Raw genomic sequence first — 17,866 nt, 5'->3', positions numbered from 1 at the left:
AACAGATACAATTATTAGAAGCAAAAGAACTAGCAGGGCAATGAACTATCTTCTCACAACGAAAGGTAGAAAGTGCATGTGCAAGCAAGGGCAAACAGAACATGTGTCTGCTGGATTTGTGGTGAGCATTGCTGTTTTATGGCTCAAACCAGCAATGTGCAAGACAACTTGCCAGCTTGCAGAGAGACCTGCTTCTTCTGTTAAGAAGCTGAGCCCATGGCTACAGGCCAGCATCCAAGAGGCTTAAAAAGCAGATTCAGAAGAGCCACTCTCCGTTTTTAAGAAGAAAAAAAGAAGAAAAAAGTCCTCAAGGACTCTAGAGTTGAAAAACATCAGGCCTGCCAGGTACTTTTTGATGAAAGCTATGAAAACCTTTTTTACACAAAGCTTGGATGGAGCAAAAGGTGCTGTGCATTCATTTTAGACCCAAGGTCCTCTAAAGCATCTCACAACTATATACTTTACTTCCTCCGTAGGGAACAGAAATTGGTTGATGAATTCTTCAGCATTTTTAGAACTTTTTTTTTACTGTGACCCAAAACTTTAGTCCCACCTAGCTTTCAGCAAAGATGATCCACACAGCACATCAAGCTTCCCTTACCTCTCATCTTTAATAAATACTATAGATATGTCTGGTCTGAACTTCAGATCATCACAGTGCTTGGGAACTGATCCATATTCACCAGAGCATCCTGCTTTCTTATAGCTTTATCAGAATGGTTTAGAAAAAACAGTGCTTTTAAGTTGTTTGTGTTGGGTGCAGACCTCCTGATCTCAAAAGGATCAAAACAATCACTCAGAAGCCTTCCCCTAGTCTTACAGCAGGGAATGGGAGGCTCGCTTCAAACTTGTGTGTTCTCCTAGGATTTTTTTATTTGACAGAAGCATATAAACAGAAGAATGACACTAAAAAAACACCCCTACAGGAAAGATAAATGTGAAACAAGGCCTAGGGGACAGAATAGTACAGCCTGCAAAACTTAGAGCAAGTTAAGTGATGCTGTTAGTTAAATATAGTATCAGCTGCACAGCAAACTATCTGCTCTGTGCCAGAAGAGCAGAAATAGGACTGTGGAGTGCTGCCAATGCAGAGACTCTCTCCCCAGGTGAGCAGACAATTATTCAGGCAGGAGACAGCATCCTTCTCAAGCACTTAATGCAGTAAAGCACAGAGTAATTTCATTCCAGGAGTTTGATCCTGCACTACTGAGAAACCAGGTACAGCAGAGCTCTTTTCCTACAGGAGCTCTTTAATAAATCCTGGATAGGATGACTCACCCATGCACATGTACTCTGGACTACAAGGTGTTCAGTTCTGGAGCAGAATCGTCCATTAATTTCTGCCATATCCATTTTACTGCCCTATTGCTTTCTCCTTCATCTCTCTCCCACACTTCCTCTTAAGCAGTTCCAGTTCAGCTTAGAATGATGTGTTACTTGGTATCACTGGTTTCCTGAGCTCTCCGTGGGACCTTCCTTCCGTTAGTCCACTGCAGAGTATATCTAGAGGTACCTCACAATAATCATTGTTTGCATCAAAAAACATGTATTCTCATTTTCTATTAAATCAGTTTTAAACCACTGGTCTCTAAATAAATCACTTGCAGACACTAATGCATTTCAAACACAGCTTATTAGTGGTTTTTATATGCAGTAGGCATTTATCTAACTCAACTGAAACAGATTCTTCCCCAAGACACCCTTGAAAGAAAAGCCAAGTCTAGATGAGCTCACATACCAGGCAGGAGGGGTTGTCCTGTCATCCCCATGGGAGCCATCCCCAGATTGTTCATTGCAGTGGCCCAGGCAGTCGGGTCTGACATTGGCAAGCCCATCAGAATGGAGTCAAGGCTTAGATTTCTGCTACCATCTGCCAAGAGGAAAAAAGTGATTACAAGCTTAGTGCGTATCCCAACTCTTCTGCAGGGCATACGAGGCCCAGTGAGGCTCTACAGCATCAACATCCAAAACCAGATTTGAACCTAACACACAAGAAAGGCAAATGAAAGAAAAAAACCCCACCAACCAAAAAAAAAAATAAAAATCAGTGCTGCCCTTCTTGAGCAGACGACATTTTACAGAAGCAAGGTCTATGAAAACACTGCTTTCCAAGAGCATCTAAATTACAGTTGATCCACTACAATGCACAGCTCTAAGGGGCCTTTAAGAAACATAGATTAAAGAGGAGGAATCAAAGTATACTCCTTACAAGACATTTATGAACTAGGGACAAACATTCAGCAAGCATGAATTGTCATAACTGCACTGAATTTAACAGAGATGGCCAGACTGTTCCAGCAGAGAGTACTTCCATTGCCATTTAAAGACATTTCGCTTTCATGCTAAAAAGGGAAAGAAAGCAAAGTACATCATCATGCTGCTGACAGCAGCAGTACCAGTGTGATTTGTTCAAGGTCCAGCAGTTACCTGGCAGTCCAGGTAGAATCATTGACATTGTATAAACATGTGGCTTAATTAAACACTCAGACCTTCAGTGATTTAGCTGGGTCAACCATGCCTTTAGCTGGTTAATCCCATCACCACCAAGACATATGCTTGTTCTTTTTGTTTGCACAGGTTTAACTAGAGATGCTCAAATGCAAAAAAAATATATCTGATTTCAAAAAGGAAAAAAAAATATGCTTAGCACAAAATTAGCTCTGTACGGGGGCGGGAAAAAAAAGAAAAAAACACCACCAAAACACAAACCCCACACAACCTTTTTGTCTTGTGGAAAAACACAGAATGACTCATCCAGTTCAAAAAAGCCAACAACCAGCACCCAGGGCATTCTGTGCATTCAGACCAGATATAAGGAAGACACTTTTTATGATGAGGGTAGTAAAACACTGGCAAGGGTTGTTCAGAGAGGTTGTCAATACCCCATCCCTGGAAACATTCAAGGTCAGGTTGGATGGGGCTCTGAGCAACCTGATCTAGTTGAAGAAGTCCCTGCTCATGGCAGGGGGGTTGGACTAGGTAGACTACACCTTTAAAGGTCCCTTCCAAATCAAACTATTCTGTGATTTCCCTCAGTTGTGTTTCAATCAGCTTTTGCAACCTATGGCCCTCCTCTCCTGAACAAAATACAAAACTGGGACAGCTCAGCATTTAACTCATTTGTTTCAGGAGATCTGGGACAAGCCTGAACTTTAGTTATCACCATTCATCTGTCAGTGTCAGACCATACAGGCTACCAGGTCAGGCACAAAGAGAGAGAAACAGAGGATACAGGAGAAATGAGATCACTGAGTTTGTAGTGGCTAGTTTAAAGGAAAGAAATGAAATCAAAGATGAAAAAGGAAGCACCGACATAGAAGCCAAAATATGCAGAGAAAGGCAGCAATGCAGTGAGATCACAGATCATCACACTGCACAAGAGTGAAAAGCTGAGAGCTCCCTCACTGTCCCATAAGCATCTATCCAGAAGACACTGCACTGGGATGGCACGCAAAACAGTGCTTCACCTACCTATCCCAAGCATACCTGGACTATTCCAGTCCAGAACCATACGTATTATTGAACAAATAATCAACAAATTCAAGTTGTGCAAGGTCCTGGTCTCACATCTCTGCATCCAGGTGTCCAAAAAAACCAACATTTGGATTTCATGATGACAGTGTGGGCAGCCAAAGGTTGTGCCAGAACAACCCACAGCCCTCTGCAAGCCTGCTCTGATGGCAGAAATCCTGACAGCTGGATCAGGGCACTGAAAGCTGCCCTGTTACAGTGCACTGCACAGCTCAGCCTGAAGAACTTGGATATTCACAGTTTCCAAGAGTAATGATCAGATTTTGATGCCTAAAATGCAGATCTGCACCGAAACAATCCAGTGCAGGAGAGATGCAGGTGGTCTGTGTATCCACCATGCACAAGACAAACTTACAACATTTAAGGACCTCCAGGTGTATAAAGGAAACATGCAAAATAATGAAAGGAACAAGATATACCCCTGACTCCATCCACTTCCAACAGTCCTAGACTCCTCCTTTGGGACGGGTAGGTTTAGCCCCTGGGACTGTCACATTATCTGTACTCGCAAGCTGACTTAAGTCTCCCATCAGTTGTGATGCATCTCATAGCACAGAGCCAAAACCCACCACCTTCTTCCCAGAGGAAGAATGGAGGTATCCTCCTCCACCTGCTCCTCTGAGCCAGCCCCACATCTGCTTCATACACCATCTCCAGGAACAGTACCCAAGCACAAGGTACAATTACCTTGAAGGCAAGGTACTAACATACCATCAGTAGGTTACCCGAATCCCAAGGGGAACACTCAGGCTATCATGCCTCCAAGGGACCCCTGACATTCAATATCTTCTTGGTACAGAACAGAGAGATCACAATTGTGTAGTACATTACACTACACATCACAAAACCAGAGTCACAGTTATGTCTTGTTCCACAGTTGGACAAAGTCTCTACAAGGAGATGAGAACGCGATATTGTTGCCAACTGTGTGACAGAGACAACAGGAACAAGTCCTTCTTTGGCTGCAAGGAGGTATCTTAGGGTAATTCATCTTAGTTGAATCAAGAAATGAGGCTGCAGAAGAGTGATCACAGCAGAGACTGGTAACCAAAAAAACCTTATCAGAGTTAATCTAGATAGAAAAATAGAGAGCCGTTGCAAAAAAAAAAATTCTCAAGAGATTATAAAGGAGAGAATTCAGTCAAACACAATGAGAAGGGGAAGGACAGGGAAGGAGACACACTAGAAGGACAGGATAAGCGCTCAGTCAGGAGGTTAAGCTCCACACTCCCAGTGGAGCTCTCCTGTGCTCTACCAGCATTTCAAAATCATCCTTAAACTGTGCTGGACTATTATCTGTAAAGTTCCAGATTTTTCTTCAAGTTTCCTTTAAAGTATTTTTCTCTTCAGGGAAACAGAATTGGACAATTACATTTCAATCTCTCTTTCCGCAACTATATGCTTTGCACATCACCTCCCCTCAGCAAGATGGCACCTCTACCTCTGGTCCAGTCTAGACCTCCTCCTCCTCCTGCACCTGGCACCTCTCTACAGAAAAGTTACACAACTAATTCCCACAGACTGCTATCTACACGAGGTACTTAACATCTCATCTTCATGGCTTGAGCAGATGCCATGTTTCCACAGTCACCCTGGTGGGATTGTGGTTTTCAATCACAATAAAATCTGCAAACACACTTTTCAGTCTGTTTCTTTCCCAATCAGTCTGTGAGAAATACAAGGAAAATTTCTTAGATACCAGCTTCAGTAAGGCTCCTAGATCTGGTATTACAACATCATAAGCTATTATGGCTCATTTAACAATTTGATGTTTAAGATGTCATAAAATCAATGTCTCCAGTCACTCAGGCTGATCTGCCTTATTAAGCTTTTCGTTATGGTCATGATTTTAGTATTGAGGTATCGTCCAATTAGAAGAAAAGGATAAATCAACTGGGACAGATATAGAGAGATTCCATAATGACTAAAAAAAATAATACAGAAGTTGCTTTTGTTTTGCACAGAAACAACAACGAGCACTCACCCAAAGCCACACAAGCATGGAACTGCAAACACCAGCCTGACTGCAAGCGGTACCAAACCAGAGCTTCACTTCCATCTGTCCACCTTCTGCATTAACACCTCGGCACAGCAGCTGGTTTCGGTCTATGCTTACATGGATGCCTTCTCTATGGCCAGCTGCAGAGCTGCTACTTGGCTCACCTGCAGGAGCATTTGCTCTCTTCCTCTTCTTGCCCGGATCACTTCCATTCTTGGCTGGGCTTTCTGACACCCGCAAGCCAGCAGCGCTGCCAAGCTGCAGAGATTCGTTGCTGTTGCCAGGATCAAAGGACAGATGGTTTAAGCCTAAAAGAGAAAAATACACTCAGAAACTTTCTTTAAATTCGTTTGCGATGCTTCGGGATCACAGCAATAAGACAAACGCCCAGTCGAAGGTACAAGATGCCCTGCAGGTCCCTGATGGATCCCAGGAAGGATTCTGATGGAGACACCAAGGCCCAAACAGGCCCAGGAAGACCAGAATTAGGTTTCAAAAACAGTGCAACCTTTAAAATATTCACTAACTATAAAACACACTGAAATATCAAGTAACCAATAGCCTGAATATGACTCAAAAATTACTTACCTGATTACTCAAAGGTTTTTGTTCCCTAGAAGTTTTGAGGTTTTCCTTTCATTCACAAACATTCCCATCCCTACACAGGGCAAACCTTCCTCTAGACACAGTGCAGTGTCATGGTTTCTATTCTCGAGGATTACACTTCCAAGAACTTGTTAACAAACATGGTTGCTGTGTACAGCTGTAAATAGACAAGAGTGGACACGGAGAGCCTGAAGGGACTCTTCTCTTAGCTACTGAAAGGTGAGAACACAAGAAGCAGCCAAAAAAATAAGTACTATTCGGCTGGCAACAACAATAGTCACGCCCGACTATGCAAGATGCCTACAATGCTGTTTCTTAAATACCCCAAAGTTAAAATATCACTGAGGTCATGAGGGCTCAGGAAAACAAATCTCAAATGCAGCAGGTTAAAAATAGAAAGAGACCATGCGCAGCAAAGAAATAGAGAGCGCAGAAAAGAAGCTATTATAAGTTTTACCTCTATTATTATCCAGCTGACGGAAAAGGCAACGCTAAACTTCAAAGTGTGTTTTCCCATGCTTGGGCGTAGAGAAGGATGCTGACAAGCAGCAATACAGCCAGACACTTGTACTGCCAGGCCTGAAACCGATAGATGTCCTACCCTGGATGAAGATGACATGCCACGCAGACATTCAGCATTAACCTACACCTGAACATTTATGCACACCACCACTCAGGTGTTTACTTTCTAACCCACTGAAGAGCAAAGGCAGCTACTCACTCCAATTATCTCCATCATCAGTTTGAGCTGGGACACAATTACGCTCTATGGTATAGGAGTACTTGGATGCTGCATCTGCTCTAATGACTGTGCTGGAGAGGGAAGCAGCTGTCTCCAGCAGAGCTGAGCTAACAAGAAATGAAAAACTACTTGTGTTCTTTAAAAAAAAATATTTATTAATGTATTTAAAAAAAAAAAAAACAAAACACAGATTCCTTAGCTACTGGATAAACGCTAGGGTCTACAGGATGCAAAGGAAGTTCTCGCAGCTGTACAGCCAAGCACCCCTACCAGTTAGGTCATGAGTTAAGCCATAAGAAATGGCCGGAACTGACAGAACAGTTCATGCCAGTCCAGAGGGGAGGCAGCACCGCCCCGAGCTGCCCAACACTCCCCACACACCTGTGCCAGCCCTGGAGACCTCCTGTGATCTGATTCTGCTCATGCTCCAGGCAGAAACTAAAGCAGCTCCAGGCAGAAACTAAAGCAGCTCCTGGGAAGCGGGTGATGTTCTGCTAGGATTAGTACTGCTCACAGGAGCTGCTGTGCATGCCTGAGGACCAACAGCAGAGCCTGGAAAGCACCCTCCAAAATGACTACTGCAAGTTTGAATCGGGACCAGTTTCCTCAAAGGATGAAGTTCACCACATACAAGAGGATGAGGTGGGCATGAGTAGCAATCTGACAAGGAACATGGAGACTTCAGTTCACCTTGTTATCGGCCAGCACCCCGAGCTGAGCAGCAGGTCAGGAATAACTGGGTCCCCACCCACAAAGTTGACTTTTTGTCCTAGTTTCAGCTGGGCTAGTTAATCTTCATAGTACCCAGTATGGGGCTATGTTTCGGATTTAGGATAAGAATGATACAAAATTATTTAAAGATAAAAAGAGAGAATTTAAAAAAGAGGCTGTTAATAACTCTTACAGTAAAACAGTTAACAAGACATGGCCTTGGGAGAAGGAATAGATCCCAGAAAAAACCTCAAGCTAAGAAATGACAAGCTCAAGGAAAACCAAACAGTTAATGAGATCAAACAGAAAACTACTTCGACTACACGTGAACTACCCTAGTTAGCATACTAGAAGATCCACCCTCAGCAGAGTCCCCTACTAACAAAGCCCCTTCCCCACAGAACATGCATGGTGAAAGAATACTCTACATGGAAGCTTGTAAGAACCCATGAGAATTAAGTGCAACTAAACATACTTGTAAACAATTGTTCAAAGTGTATGAAATGTTTCACCATGTGTTAAGAGGTGTGCTAGCTTTCTGGATTTACCACCTAGCACCCACTCCTGTGCAGACATGCTTCTAAGCTAGGGGTTTTTTTGTTGTTTGTTTTTTTGGTTTAGGGTTTTAAGTTTTCTGATCTTGGATGAAAACAAAGATCCAGAGCTCTGCAGTTAGATGGTTGTCTGCTCTTCTTGACTGACATTTTGTGGGCCTACAACTCTTCCAAGATCATGTGAACTTTGACACCTTAAAGCCAGCCACTGAAAACTCGTACAAGCCACATGTTGCAGCATTCCTGCATATTCTCTTTGCAAAGAACACTGCTGTCCCACACACCTCTGAAGAACAGTAAGAAATGGTTTGCTAGCACTTGGACCAAGGCTTCAACTGCCAGCTTATGAAGCTGAGTTTTAGTTTGCTACTTAATAGGCAGCAAATATAAAGAATGCTAAACAGGCGTAATACGATCACAGTGCACCATGCCAGGAATGCAACCTGCTGCTGCAGTCCATGCAAGCCATGGGCAAGAGTCCTGCTGAAAGCTCCCATGAGCTTTATCAAGTTATGCCATCAAAAAGAGATGCACTCACGATGGCTGCAACACTGACAGACAGGAGAAATCGAACAACAACCTGAACATGTCATACAGCTGGAGCTTTCAGAGCCACATGTAGACATTGGAAAGAGACAGATCTCACATGACAACTGCAGAACAAAAAGCAAGACTCTTACCCAACGGTCACAGAAGGGGATTCAACCAACAAGTGACGATGTTGCAGCAGAGGACAGGGTCACCCTAAGCTCCCTTTAGAGGGGGAAGAACAGTTACCCACACAGCCAACAGCTATCTGCATATCCACAGTTCAGAGCACAATTCCTCTCACCTAGGAACACCTCAAATCAAACTGTATTTGGTCACAGGAATCATGCCACTGGCTGCTGGTGACACTCTTCATTCACTACAGACAAAAGTACAGCCGGCCAGCTCAGACTTGCTACCTCAGGGAGAAATGAATCCCACACCTACAGTCAGGCACCTCACAACAGCAAAGCTGCTGAAGGACATACCAGCTGTGATGCACGATGTAGAGCTTATCAGCCCCAGACTTCTACCTGCTTGATATGAATGTCAGTAGGATACAACACTGCCAGTAATGTTCCAATTGCTCACCAAGAAATGCAAAGCACAATCCATGGGGCAAGAAATACACATGGCAAAAATGACAAAGAATTACCCCTGGTGTCATTCTTTGATAAAGAGGGAAAGCTGAGCAGAATATTTTGGATCACATTACAATATCTTGCACTCCATCAATTAACTTTTGTGTTCAAAATAGACTGGAAACTACTCTGAATATCACTAGCAGGTTCAAAACTATCTCAAAGTAAAACTCTGCTCAAGTATTCAGATCAGAACAGAGAGGCGAGTGGGAACTTGCTGGGAAACCCAACCATTCTCTTCTCTAAAAGCAATTCACAGACTTTCTCACTGGAAGGGGTCTCTAGCAATCATCTAGTCCAGCCCCCCACTCAAAATAGTGCCAGCTCCTGCAGCTTGCTCAGCACTGTCCCATTGGGTCCCAAACGACTCCAAGGACAGACTCCACCACCTCTCCAGGCAATCTGTTCCAGTGCTTAACCACCTTACCAGCAAGCAAAGTTTTATCATGCTTAGTTGAATTTCCTGTGTTTTGATGTGTGCCCTTTAAGCTTTCACGGGGCCCCTCTGAGAAAACTCTGGCTTCATCTTTTTCACACTTTTCCATCAACGTGCATTTGAACACACTGATAAGACTCCCCCTGCCCCAACTCCAAGCCTTCTCTTCTCCCAGTTAAACAATTCCAGCTGCCTCAGCCTCTAATTAGCAGATACCCTAACCCCTTCATCACACTAATTACCCTTCATCAGGCTCACTCCAGAACGTCTGTGACTCGTACTGGGGAGGCAGAACCGGACACAGCAGTACTGGTATGACCTCACCGGTGCCGAGGGGAAGGATCCCCTCCCTCGGCCTGCTGGCAGCGCTCAACCTAATGCAGCCCAGGATGCTGCCGGCCTCCTTTGCCGCCAGGCTAAATTGTTGACTCGTGTTCAACTTATGTGAACCAGAACACTGAAGACTTTTTCCACAAAGCTTCTTTTCAGCAGTTTGTTCTCAGCATGTACCAGCACATGGAGATCATTCCTCTCCAGCATGGGGGACTGTCACCGTAGGAACTAAAGGTAACAGTAACATCAGAAGTTCAGTGGTGTATTTTTTTGAAGGAAAGTCAGGGGAAGTCTAGTATGAGATCAATGACTACCTAGAGGACGCGCTCAGTTCAGCATTACTTCAACAAAAGCAGTTCTACCTACCAATGCGCATGCACTACCTGTGAGAGATGTGGGCAAAACCCAGCAAAAGCATCATGAAGACAACCAGAGTCACCCCTGGGATAACAGCCTGTGGACTTGGCTCAAGCCACTTCATGAACATCCCACTTCCAAAAAATTTATTATTTATGGGCTCTCCATTAAATGTAATCAGATATGGTCTCTAACAGATGCAACACATGATCCTCTGACGTGAACGCAGCAACATTTTTTTGTGCTGGTACAAATTCATGGTGTCAGATTAAATGCTCAAAGGTGACCACACAGGGTGTGATTAAGGCACCAGTACCAGGAATCCAGATCCAGGTTCACTGTCTCATCAAGCCATGGCTTAGGCCATCCTACTTGAGAGACCACACCAAGATCAGCAAAGAGGTCAGAGCTAAAACCCTCATTCTGCTCCCACTGGAGGATTTGGACTTGTTTTCAACCTCAAGCCATGTAACCACAGTCATGTCTTACATACCAATACTAAAACAGCCACACCAGTAAGCAAGGGCACAAGAATATACACGAAACCAAAAATTATATTGCTCTCAGATTTCCAGAATAAGCAACTGACTTTCTTCTAGCCTTTTTTCCAACTGATACCTCACAGGCCAACGATGCACTTTGACACAGTGCTGAGACACCAAAGTCTTTCCCGTGATTCTCTGCATTAGGATCTAAGACAAAGCTAAAATGGGACTGCTTCAAAATAAAGCTTTGTGTCTGAAAACATTACCAAACTGCGGGGGGAAAGGAAGAAACTTTGCATCCCTGCCGTGAAACTTAATTTCAATTTACAGGTTGGGGTTTTTTTATTCCAAGCCAACTATTTCTCAACACAAGAACTGGTTTAGAGCTACCCTTCTCATTCGATAGACTCCTCCACAGTGCCTAAACCTCTTCAAAAGGTAGAAATACGACTTTCTTGATTGTAAAGCTAATACTCTGCATTTACAACTTCACTGCAGCATGCAGAACACATGGTACAAGTGCTTTGGAAGAGAAACCCGCTGCTGTCCTTATACAGCCTTGGACTAGAATTCCACAAGTCAGAAACAGTCACAATTTATAGAAAATGGAAGTTGATGAGATCATGAACTGCAACATACTTTTCTTTGCAGGCACAGGCTTGAAATTGAGTAGCTCCTTCACAAGCCAAAACCAAAAACTGATGTATTTTCTGGGTAGTGTTGTCTAGAAACAGTGCTAGAGAGGATGCAGTTACTCTTAGTCTACTCAGACAAGAGATCCTGGTAGCTCCTCCAAAAAGGACTTCCAGGATTCCAAGACCTACTTCCACACGCACTTTTCCTTGTTTTGCTCCAGGCTCTGTGAGCAGAGAAAGCCAGGAGCTATTGCCAAGTGTCACGAAGTTGCCTTCCTCTCAAAAACCTGTTATTTACTTAATTGTGTAAGTCCAGACCTCTGCAAAGGTAACATGGAAAGCATAAAAGTCCCTGTGCAGAGCTGCCTGTCCCAGGAGCCTGCCCTCAGCCAGGAACAAGGCACCTGTCAGCTACGAGCCCGAAGGCTCTGGGTGGAGGCACCCACACCACTTGGAGCAGGCAGCCTTGCCCTTGCCTGAGGGCCTCCAGGGCCCACCGAGACAGGATGAGCTACCATCCACAGGCACATTATGGCACACTCAGTATGGAGAAGCAAAACATCTTGGGAAAGCTTTACTCTCACTTCCCCAAGATGGAGAAAGAATAAATGACCCATGAAAGAAAAGGGTAGTACTGAAAAGCTGGCAACAGAAGCAATAAAAAAAACCTAGGCACCTTGTTCACTGCTCTCCTGCAGTTTGCTCCAAGAATTAAACCAAGCCAGAGAAAAGACTTACAATGCGTTTTAGAGTAAGAAAGCCCTCATTATGTCAGCTTTTCCACCCTGCAACTGCTGCATGCCATGGACAGCAGCCACCTTCAGAACAGATTGCCTCTCTTCTACCATTTCAGCAACCTAACGTTCAGCTTGAGCTCCAACCACATCCCACCAGATACACAGAATGTACACAGAAGAAAGCTGAAGCTGCAGAAAAGCTTCTTCCCTGGGTACAAAGCAGGATAAAAGCTGACAGAATCAGCCAGTAAAATTGTGAGGCACAAACATTTTTCCTTTGCGCTGCCCTTAACAAAGCATCCTTGGCCATTTTGAGCTGGTCCACTCAAGAACGAATGGATCGCCAGCACAAGAGCAAGACTCAAGAGTTTTACTCAGTTTTACTGTAGTCCGCCAGGAAAGCAAGAAATGAGATTTCTGCATTTGCAGTGAAGCACTATGCAGAAGAAAAGGGGAGGGAGGAGGAGAAAAATTAGTGCTTTCAGCGAGCCTCAGACCAGTGTCAGAATTTCTAGAGAGCCCTACATGGCACAGGCGTTAGCGTGCCTCCAAGCACACCCAGTATGTATGTATCTCCATGGATTTTCAGAAAAGTGAATTTTTAGGAGCAAGATAACCAGGAGCTGCCATAATGCAGTGACTAACAAACTAAAAATAAAATTAAAAAAAAAAATCAACTTGGACTAGAAGATTCCTCACTAGAAAAATGGACTGGGGAAAAAAGTGAAGATGCTTAAAGATGAGCAGAAAATTACTATCAGCAAGTCTTCTCATACAACAGCAGCAGGTTCCTGCAGGTGGTCTTCACTTCTGAAAATAGATGCCGAGTTGTGTCTTATGGGAAGACATGCAGCAGTTTCCCACTGTCCTAAATAGCATTAACAATGCACCGCCCCGCCTGTCCCTTTGGGTAAGTATTGATTTGGGTCTGTGCTGATGCTATATATGGCTGTAGCTTTCACAGCACACATTTAAAAAGGGCCTGGATAGAGATAGGAGAGATCTCAATGTTCCAGGCATAAATCAAGGGAAGTATCTACCATCACTGGGTCCCATGCCAGACCCTGGGCGGGACTTCATTTTCCAACCACCAGTTCCTGCTAACAGAGCTTGGTCATTTGCTGTAACGAACAGTGAAAAACAAGAAATCACAAATACTCAACAACATGAACTGAAAAGCACAGGTTTACAGATCACTCCTATTGCCAAGAGCTGAACATGCTGACAACACTTCTACCCAAGACAGAGGTTTGTGCAGCTCACTGTGCAAGGCTACGATTGTACATGAAAACAGCCCCCAAACAGGGCTTCCACTTCAAGATCTTTGTAAAATCTTCCCTACTGGGTTTACTAATGTTCAATCAAATGACAACAGGAGCTTTGACTGCAAGCCTAGCACTGCTTCAAAGGCAAGCAAACCAGCTCGCCCAGGGCCAAGCAAGTGAACCGCATGCTCTGACAGCAACCTCGCGCTGCAGCTGGTCAGACATTTGAATGGTTTTCTTGACATCCAACTATTTAATAAGAAGCAGGTACACTAATCTCTGCCCCATAACTCAAAGAAAAAAAAACAACTAGCAACAGGTACTCTGACACTTTCACATGCCTAAAAGCATTTTAATGATAGACTTAAAAAGCCCATGTAGATTACGCCTGCTCATCAAACTTTCTTACCCAGCATCAAGAGGAACTTAAGAAATGGGCTGACACAGGCTTTACTATAAATATGGATTTACCTTTTGCCAACGTTGGCAAATATATGAAGTATTGCTCAGCCTGAACAGGCGTCCCTCTTTTTTTGTGTTCAGAAATGCAATTTAGAAATAAACTGGATTCCAGGATACAATCTGCCATCTGATTACACAGTAATCATTTTAAAAATCTAAAGAAATGCACTTTAGGAGAAACCCAAAGTACACAGCATCTGCAGTAATCAATTAGAAAACAGCAAGAAAGGGAAAGGGAAAAGATACCAAGGCTTTGAAGTGACACTTTGATACCAACCAACATTTGCTTTCCAAGACTAGTTCCCAGGTTCAAAAACTACTGCTGGCCTCGTGCATGCTTGTCTACTGTACTACTGCCTTAAGCATCATGGTTAGAGCTTTAAAACTCTTTTTTTTGATCTAGAAGCCAGCTAGGCACACTGATGAGACCAGCAGGCTTTTGACAGTTACTTCTGTCAGCTCCATATAATCCTGTATGCTAACAACACTAACAAGACATTATCAGAGAAATGCACTTTCAAGAAAAGCACACAAAACATGTACTTTACCTGCATACTGCATGAGAAACATGGCAAGATGATGATCATATTTCAGTATTTCAGCCAGTTTTCCCACTGCTCCCAGCTTTATTTGTTTAAAAGATGGGAGTCCAGGGTTGAGCTCTCACACTCAGTGCAAGTCCACACAAGAATCCAAGCACAAAAGGAAAGTTGGGTTGTAATGACAGTAAAATTACCACTGCACTGCCACGTGGGTTGGAAGTGACAACCCAGACGTTGAGAGCATGGGTTGGGACTGGAGCTGGCAACCGGTGGCTGCACGTGTCACTATCAGTCTCCAGTAACTGACGCTGATGGGCGGATGGGGGACAGAGGTGGAGAAGCGATTAGCAGCAAGTACATCTGAGTTTGCAAGGGATTTTATACATCAATGCTTTTAAGCACTGGTGCAGTTAAATAAACCCTGTTTGAATGCCTGAGATTAGCTGCCTTTGCAGAGAAAGATTAAGTTCTAGTAATCCTTGATGGTAAGAGGCACATCCCTCACTTTCTTCTTGTACTCACAAGAAATACTAACTTCAGACAAGTTAATTATTCTAGGAGGGCACTGTAAAGAGAAAAGAGGGGAAAAAACCCACACCAAAAAGAAAGAGACACACACAGAGTCCCTTTCTTCTTTGACCCTAAAAACAAGGCATTCAGGAATACCAAAGGACTATTTGCAATGCTTTCAAGCGAATGCATATTTTCACATATATCCACAGCAACAAAACCAGAGACTTGATCAAGTCATGTATGACCTGTGCTGTTTAGTTACCACTGTAACCCAAAACAAAGGAAAAATATTATTACCTGTGTGTGTATGCACATATGTGTGTATGCTGGCACAGACACACAACCCTTGTTGCTTCCCACAGGCAGTCCTCACCAGCCACCCTAGCCATCACACCAAACTACTAAATATTCCACGTAGTGCTCTGGGGATGCTCACATGGCTCTGTGAAACCACCTTCCCTCTCAACACAGCATTTCTAAATTGTTTTGCATTAACACTGGAATTTACAGGGGACAAGCAGCTTGTCCTCCATCGCCTGGGGTGCAGAGCAGGTGACTCCAGGCTCAGAGGGGACATGCCCCACTCCATGCAGCTCATCAGTCACATCCCTCCCCATCCTAACCTCACTCACTGCACCCCCAAAGGGCAACACATGCTACTGCATAGCAAATGCTCAAAAGCTCACATTTTCAAAAATACATTTTTGAAAGGCTAGGAGAAGAAATCTGTCAGGCAAAGGGACACAGGCTAATGGCACAGAGCTACGGGCGGTGTGGGGTGGGAATTAAAAATAAAAAAAAAAAGAGGAAGAAAAAAAGCAGTGGTGAGGGAGAAGAGCAAAGTCCCAAAGACAAGTCCAGCACAGCCAGCAATCAGGACCATTCAAAAATCCTAGTGCAAAAACCTGGACACAGAAGTGAGTGCTGCTCCCCAGACAAGAGCCTCGCAGAAGGGCAGCACCAGCACAAGGACCTGAACAGCTTCATCCTGGCCAAGAGCAGAGCAGTAGGAAGGCACTGCTTTGGGATGGACACATTGGCACCAGAAGAATGTCTACAGAAAAATTGAGGATTAGGGGAGAAATCTCACACCATCTTCGGAAGGTGCACAGAATGCCTCTCTAGCAACACCTTATCTTTGAAATTACTCTGAGATTGAAATTCACCCCTTCTACAAGCTCAAGTCACCCATAACAAAAACATGACCTTAAACTAAGAAACCTGACCTTACAGTGGCTCTGACAGAGCTTTCAACAACTCTGTATAGGGGGCTCTTTAATTAGATATTATGAAATCCCCTCAAAGTAAACACTAAGAAACAGAAAAATCAATGAGTCAGCTTCCACAGCAGAGAAAAGGTGAAAAGCCACAGTATGAAGGCATGCAAGTTTGCTGGGCAAACTCCTCCCCCAGGCTGTCTTAGCATTTTACCAGTCATCTCACAGCTCTGCTGCAATGGTCTGCAAGCTCGAAAATATGGTGCCTAATTATTGCAGCTGTGCAAGTGAAGTACGGAGGAGTCAAAGTGTATGGACTAACACATTTGTGTGAAAAACACGTGGCAGTAAAGAACAAAAGCATTTCTACTCAGCATGATCTGAATATACATTGCTGTTAATGCCTGGACTTCACACACACGACCAAAATAATTAAGGCAGTAAGAAACACACAAATATAAAGAAACTTAAGAAACCAAATAAATGCGTGTATGCATACATATATGAATCATAGTCAAAGGATCCCTATGGAGTGGGGCTGTGGGAGAGTTACAGCCCACTGGTAGCTGTGGTTACTGGTATGAGTGTGCACGAACCTAACAGTGCTTCCTACGTACGGTCTGGCTGTAGCAGAACAGATCCAGCACAAGCTGAATTACACGAGTGGGCACAGCCAAGACTGCCCAGTGTTCAGAAGAGAACTCAACCAGTTACACCCAACTAGTTACACACAGGAGGCAAGAAGCTGCTGCCACCTTCAACCACCCCCCTTGCAAACCAACCACTTTGGAGCATCAGAAGAGGCCTAAAAGTCAGTTCAATAATTTCTTCAAATGCAACAAATTTCTCCCTCCCCCTTGTACTACCTTGGTGACATTTTAACTACCGCTGAACCCAAAAGGTAGCCTGGTGACTTTCCACACAGAGTAAGTCTTTTAGAACAGCTTCCCCACCGCCCACAGGGCCAGCAGCACACTAGGGACGCCACCACCAGCTCTCCCGATGCCCTCCAGACTGCTATAAGGCTGTTGTTAATGTAAGGACCCCCCGCTGGCGAGGGCCACCCGCGCCATACAGGCCTAACCGCGCCGACCGGGAGGCCAACACCTCGGCCACCCTCCCTAGAGGCCGGCTGGGCCTGGCGCGGCGGGGCGGCCCGGAAGGAGAGCCGGCAGGCCCGGCCGGCCCGGCGATCCAGCGCCACGGGCCGCCGCAGCCTGAGAAGCGGAGGAGGCCGAGAGCTAGCACCGCTGCCGCCCCCCCTCCGCTCTGCAAACGGGGGCCTGGCCGGAGAGGCCCCGCCGCCCCTGGCCCCATCCGCAGCCGTGCCTCACTCCCCACAGCCTCCCGCGGCGCGCAACCTAGGCCGGCCCCGAGCCGCCGCTCGGCCGCTCCCACTGGGGCTGTCCGCAGGCGGGAGCGGGACCCCCCGGACCCCCGGCCCGGCCCGCACTCACCTCACCGCCCGGCCCGGCCCGGCCCGCCGCGGCCGCCCCGCACATGCGCACCGCCCACCAGCTTCCGCGTGCTCCGCTGCGCCCGCCCATTGGCTGCCACCTCACCGGGAGGCGG

General features: G+C 45.0%; 1 protein-coding gene across 4 annotated transcripts in view; it reads right to left on the bottom strand.

Moving 5' to 3' along the window:
* Positions 1–17,866, bottom strand: part of ENOX2 (ecto-NOX disulfide-thiol exchanger 2) — a 50,067-nt gene extending 32,201 nt beyond the window's left edge. Inside the window, exons 1-3 of one of the 4 annotated variants that reach the window (XM_055727206.1) lie at positions 17,752–17,866; positions 5,695–5,838; positions 1,739–1,870 (exon numbers count right to left, since the gene is read on the bottom strand). In XM_055727206.1, the coding sequence (XP_055583181.1) occupies positions 1,739–1,835 (97 nt within the window). In that variant the 5' untranslated portion in view covers positions 1,836–1,870; positions 5,695–5,838; positions 17,752–17,866. Of the gene's footprint in view, positions 1–1,738; positions 1,871–5,515; positions 5,667–5,694; positions 5,839–15,982; positions 16,004–17,751 lie in introns of those variants that run through there. The other 3 variants (XM_055727205.1, XM_014282239.3, XM_014282233.3) reach the window with 3 other exon arrangements.

The sequence above is a fragment of the Falco cherrug genome, chromosome 15 (genome assembly GCF_023634085.1).
Source record: "Falco cherrug isolate bFalChe1 chromosome 15, bFalChe1.pri, whole genome shotgun sequence".
NCBI lineage: Eukaryota > Metazoa > Chordata > Aves > Falconiformes > Falconidae > Falco > Falco cherrug.
The sequence above is the reverse complement of the archived record's forward strand: the minus strand, read 5'-3'. Positions and strand labels throughout refer to the sequence as shown.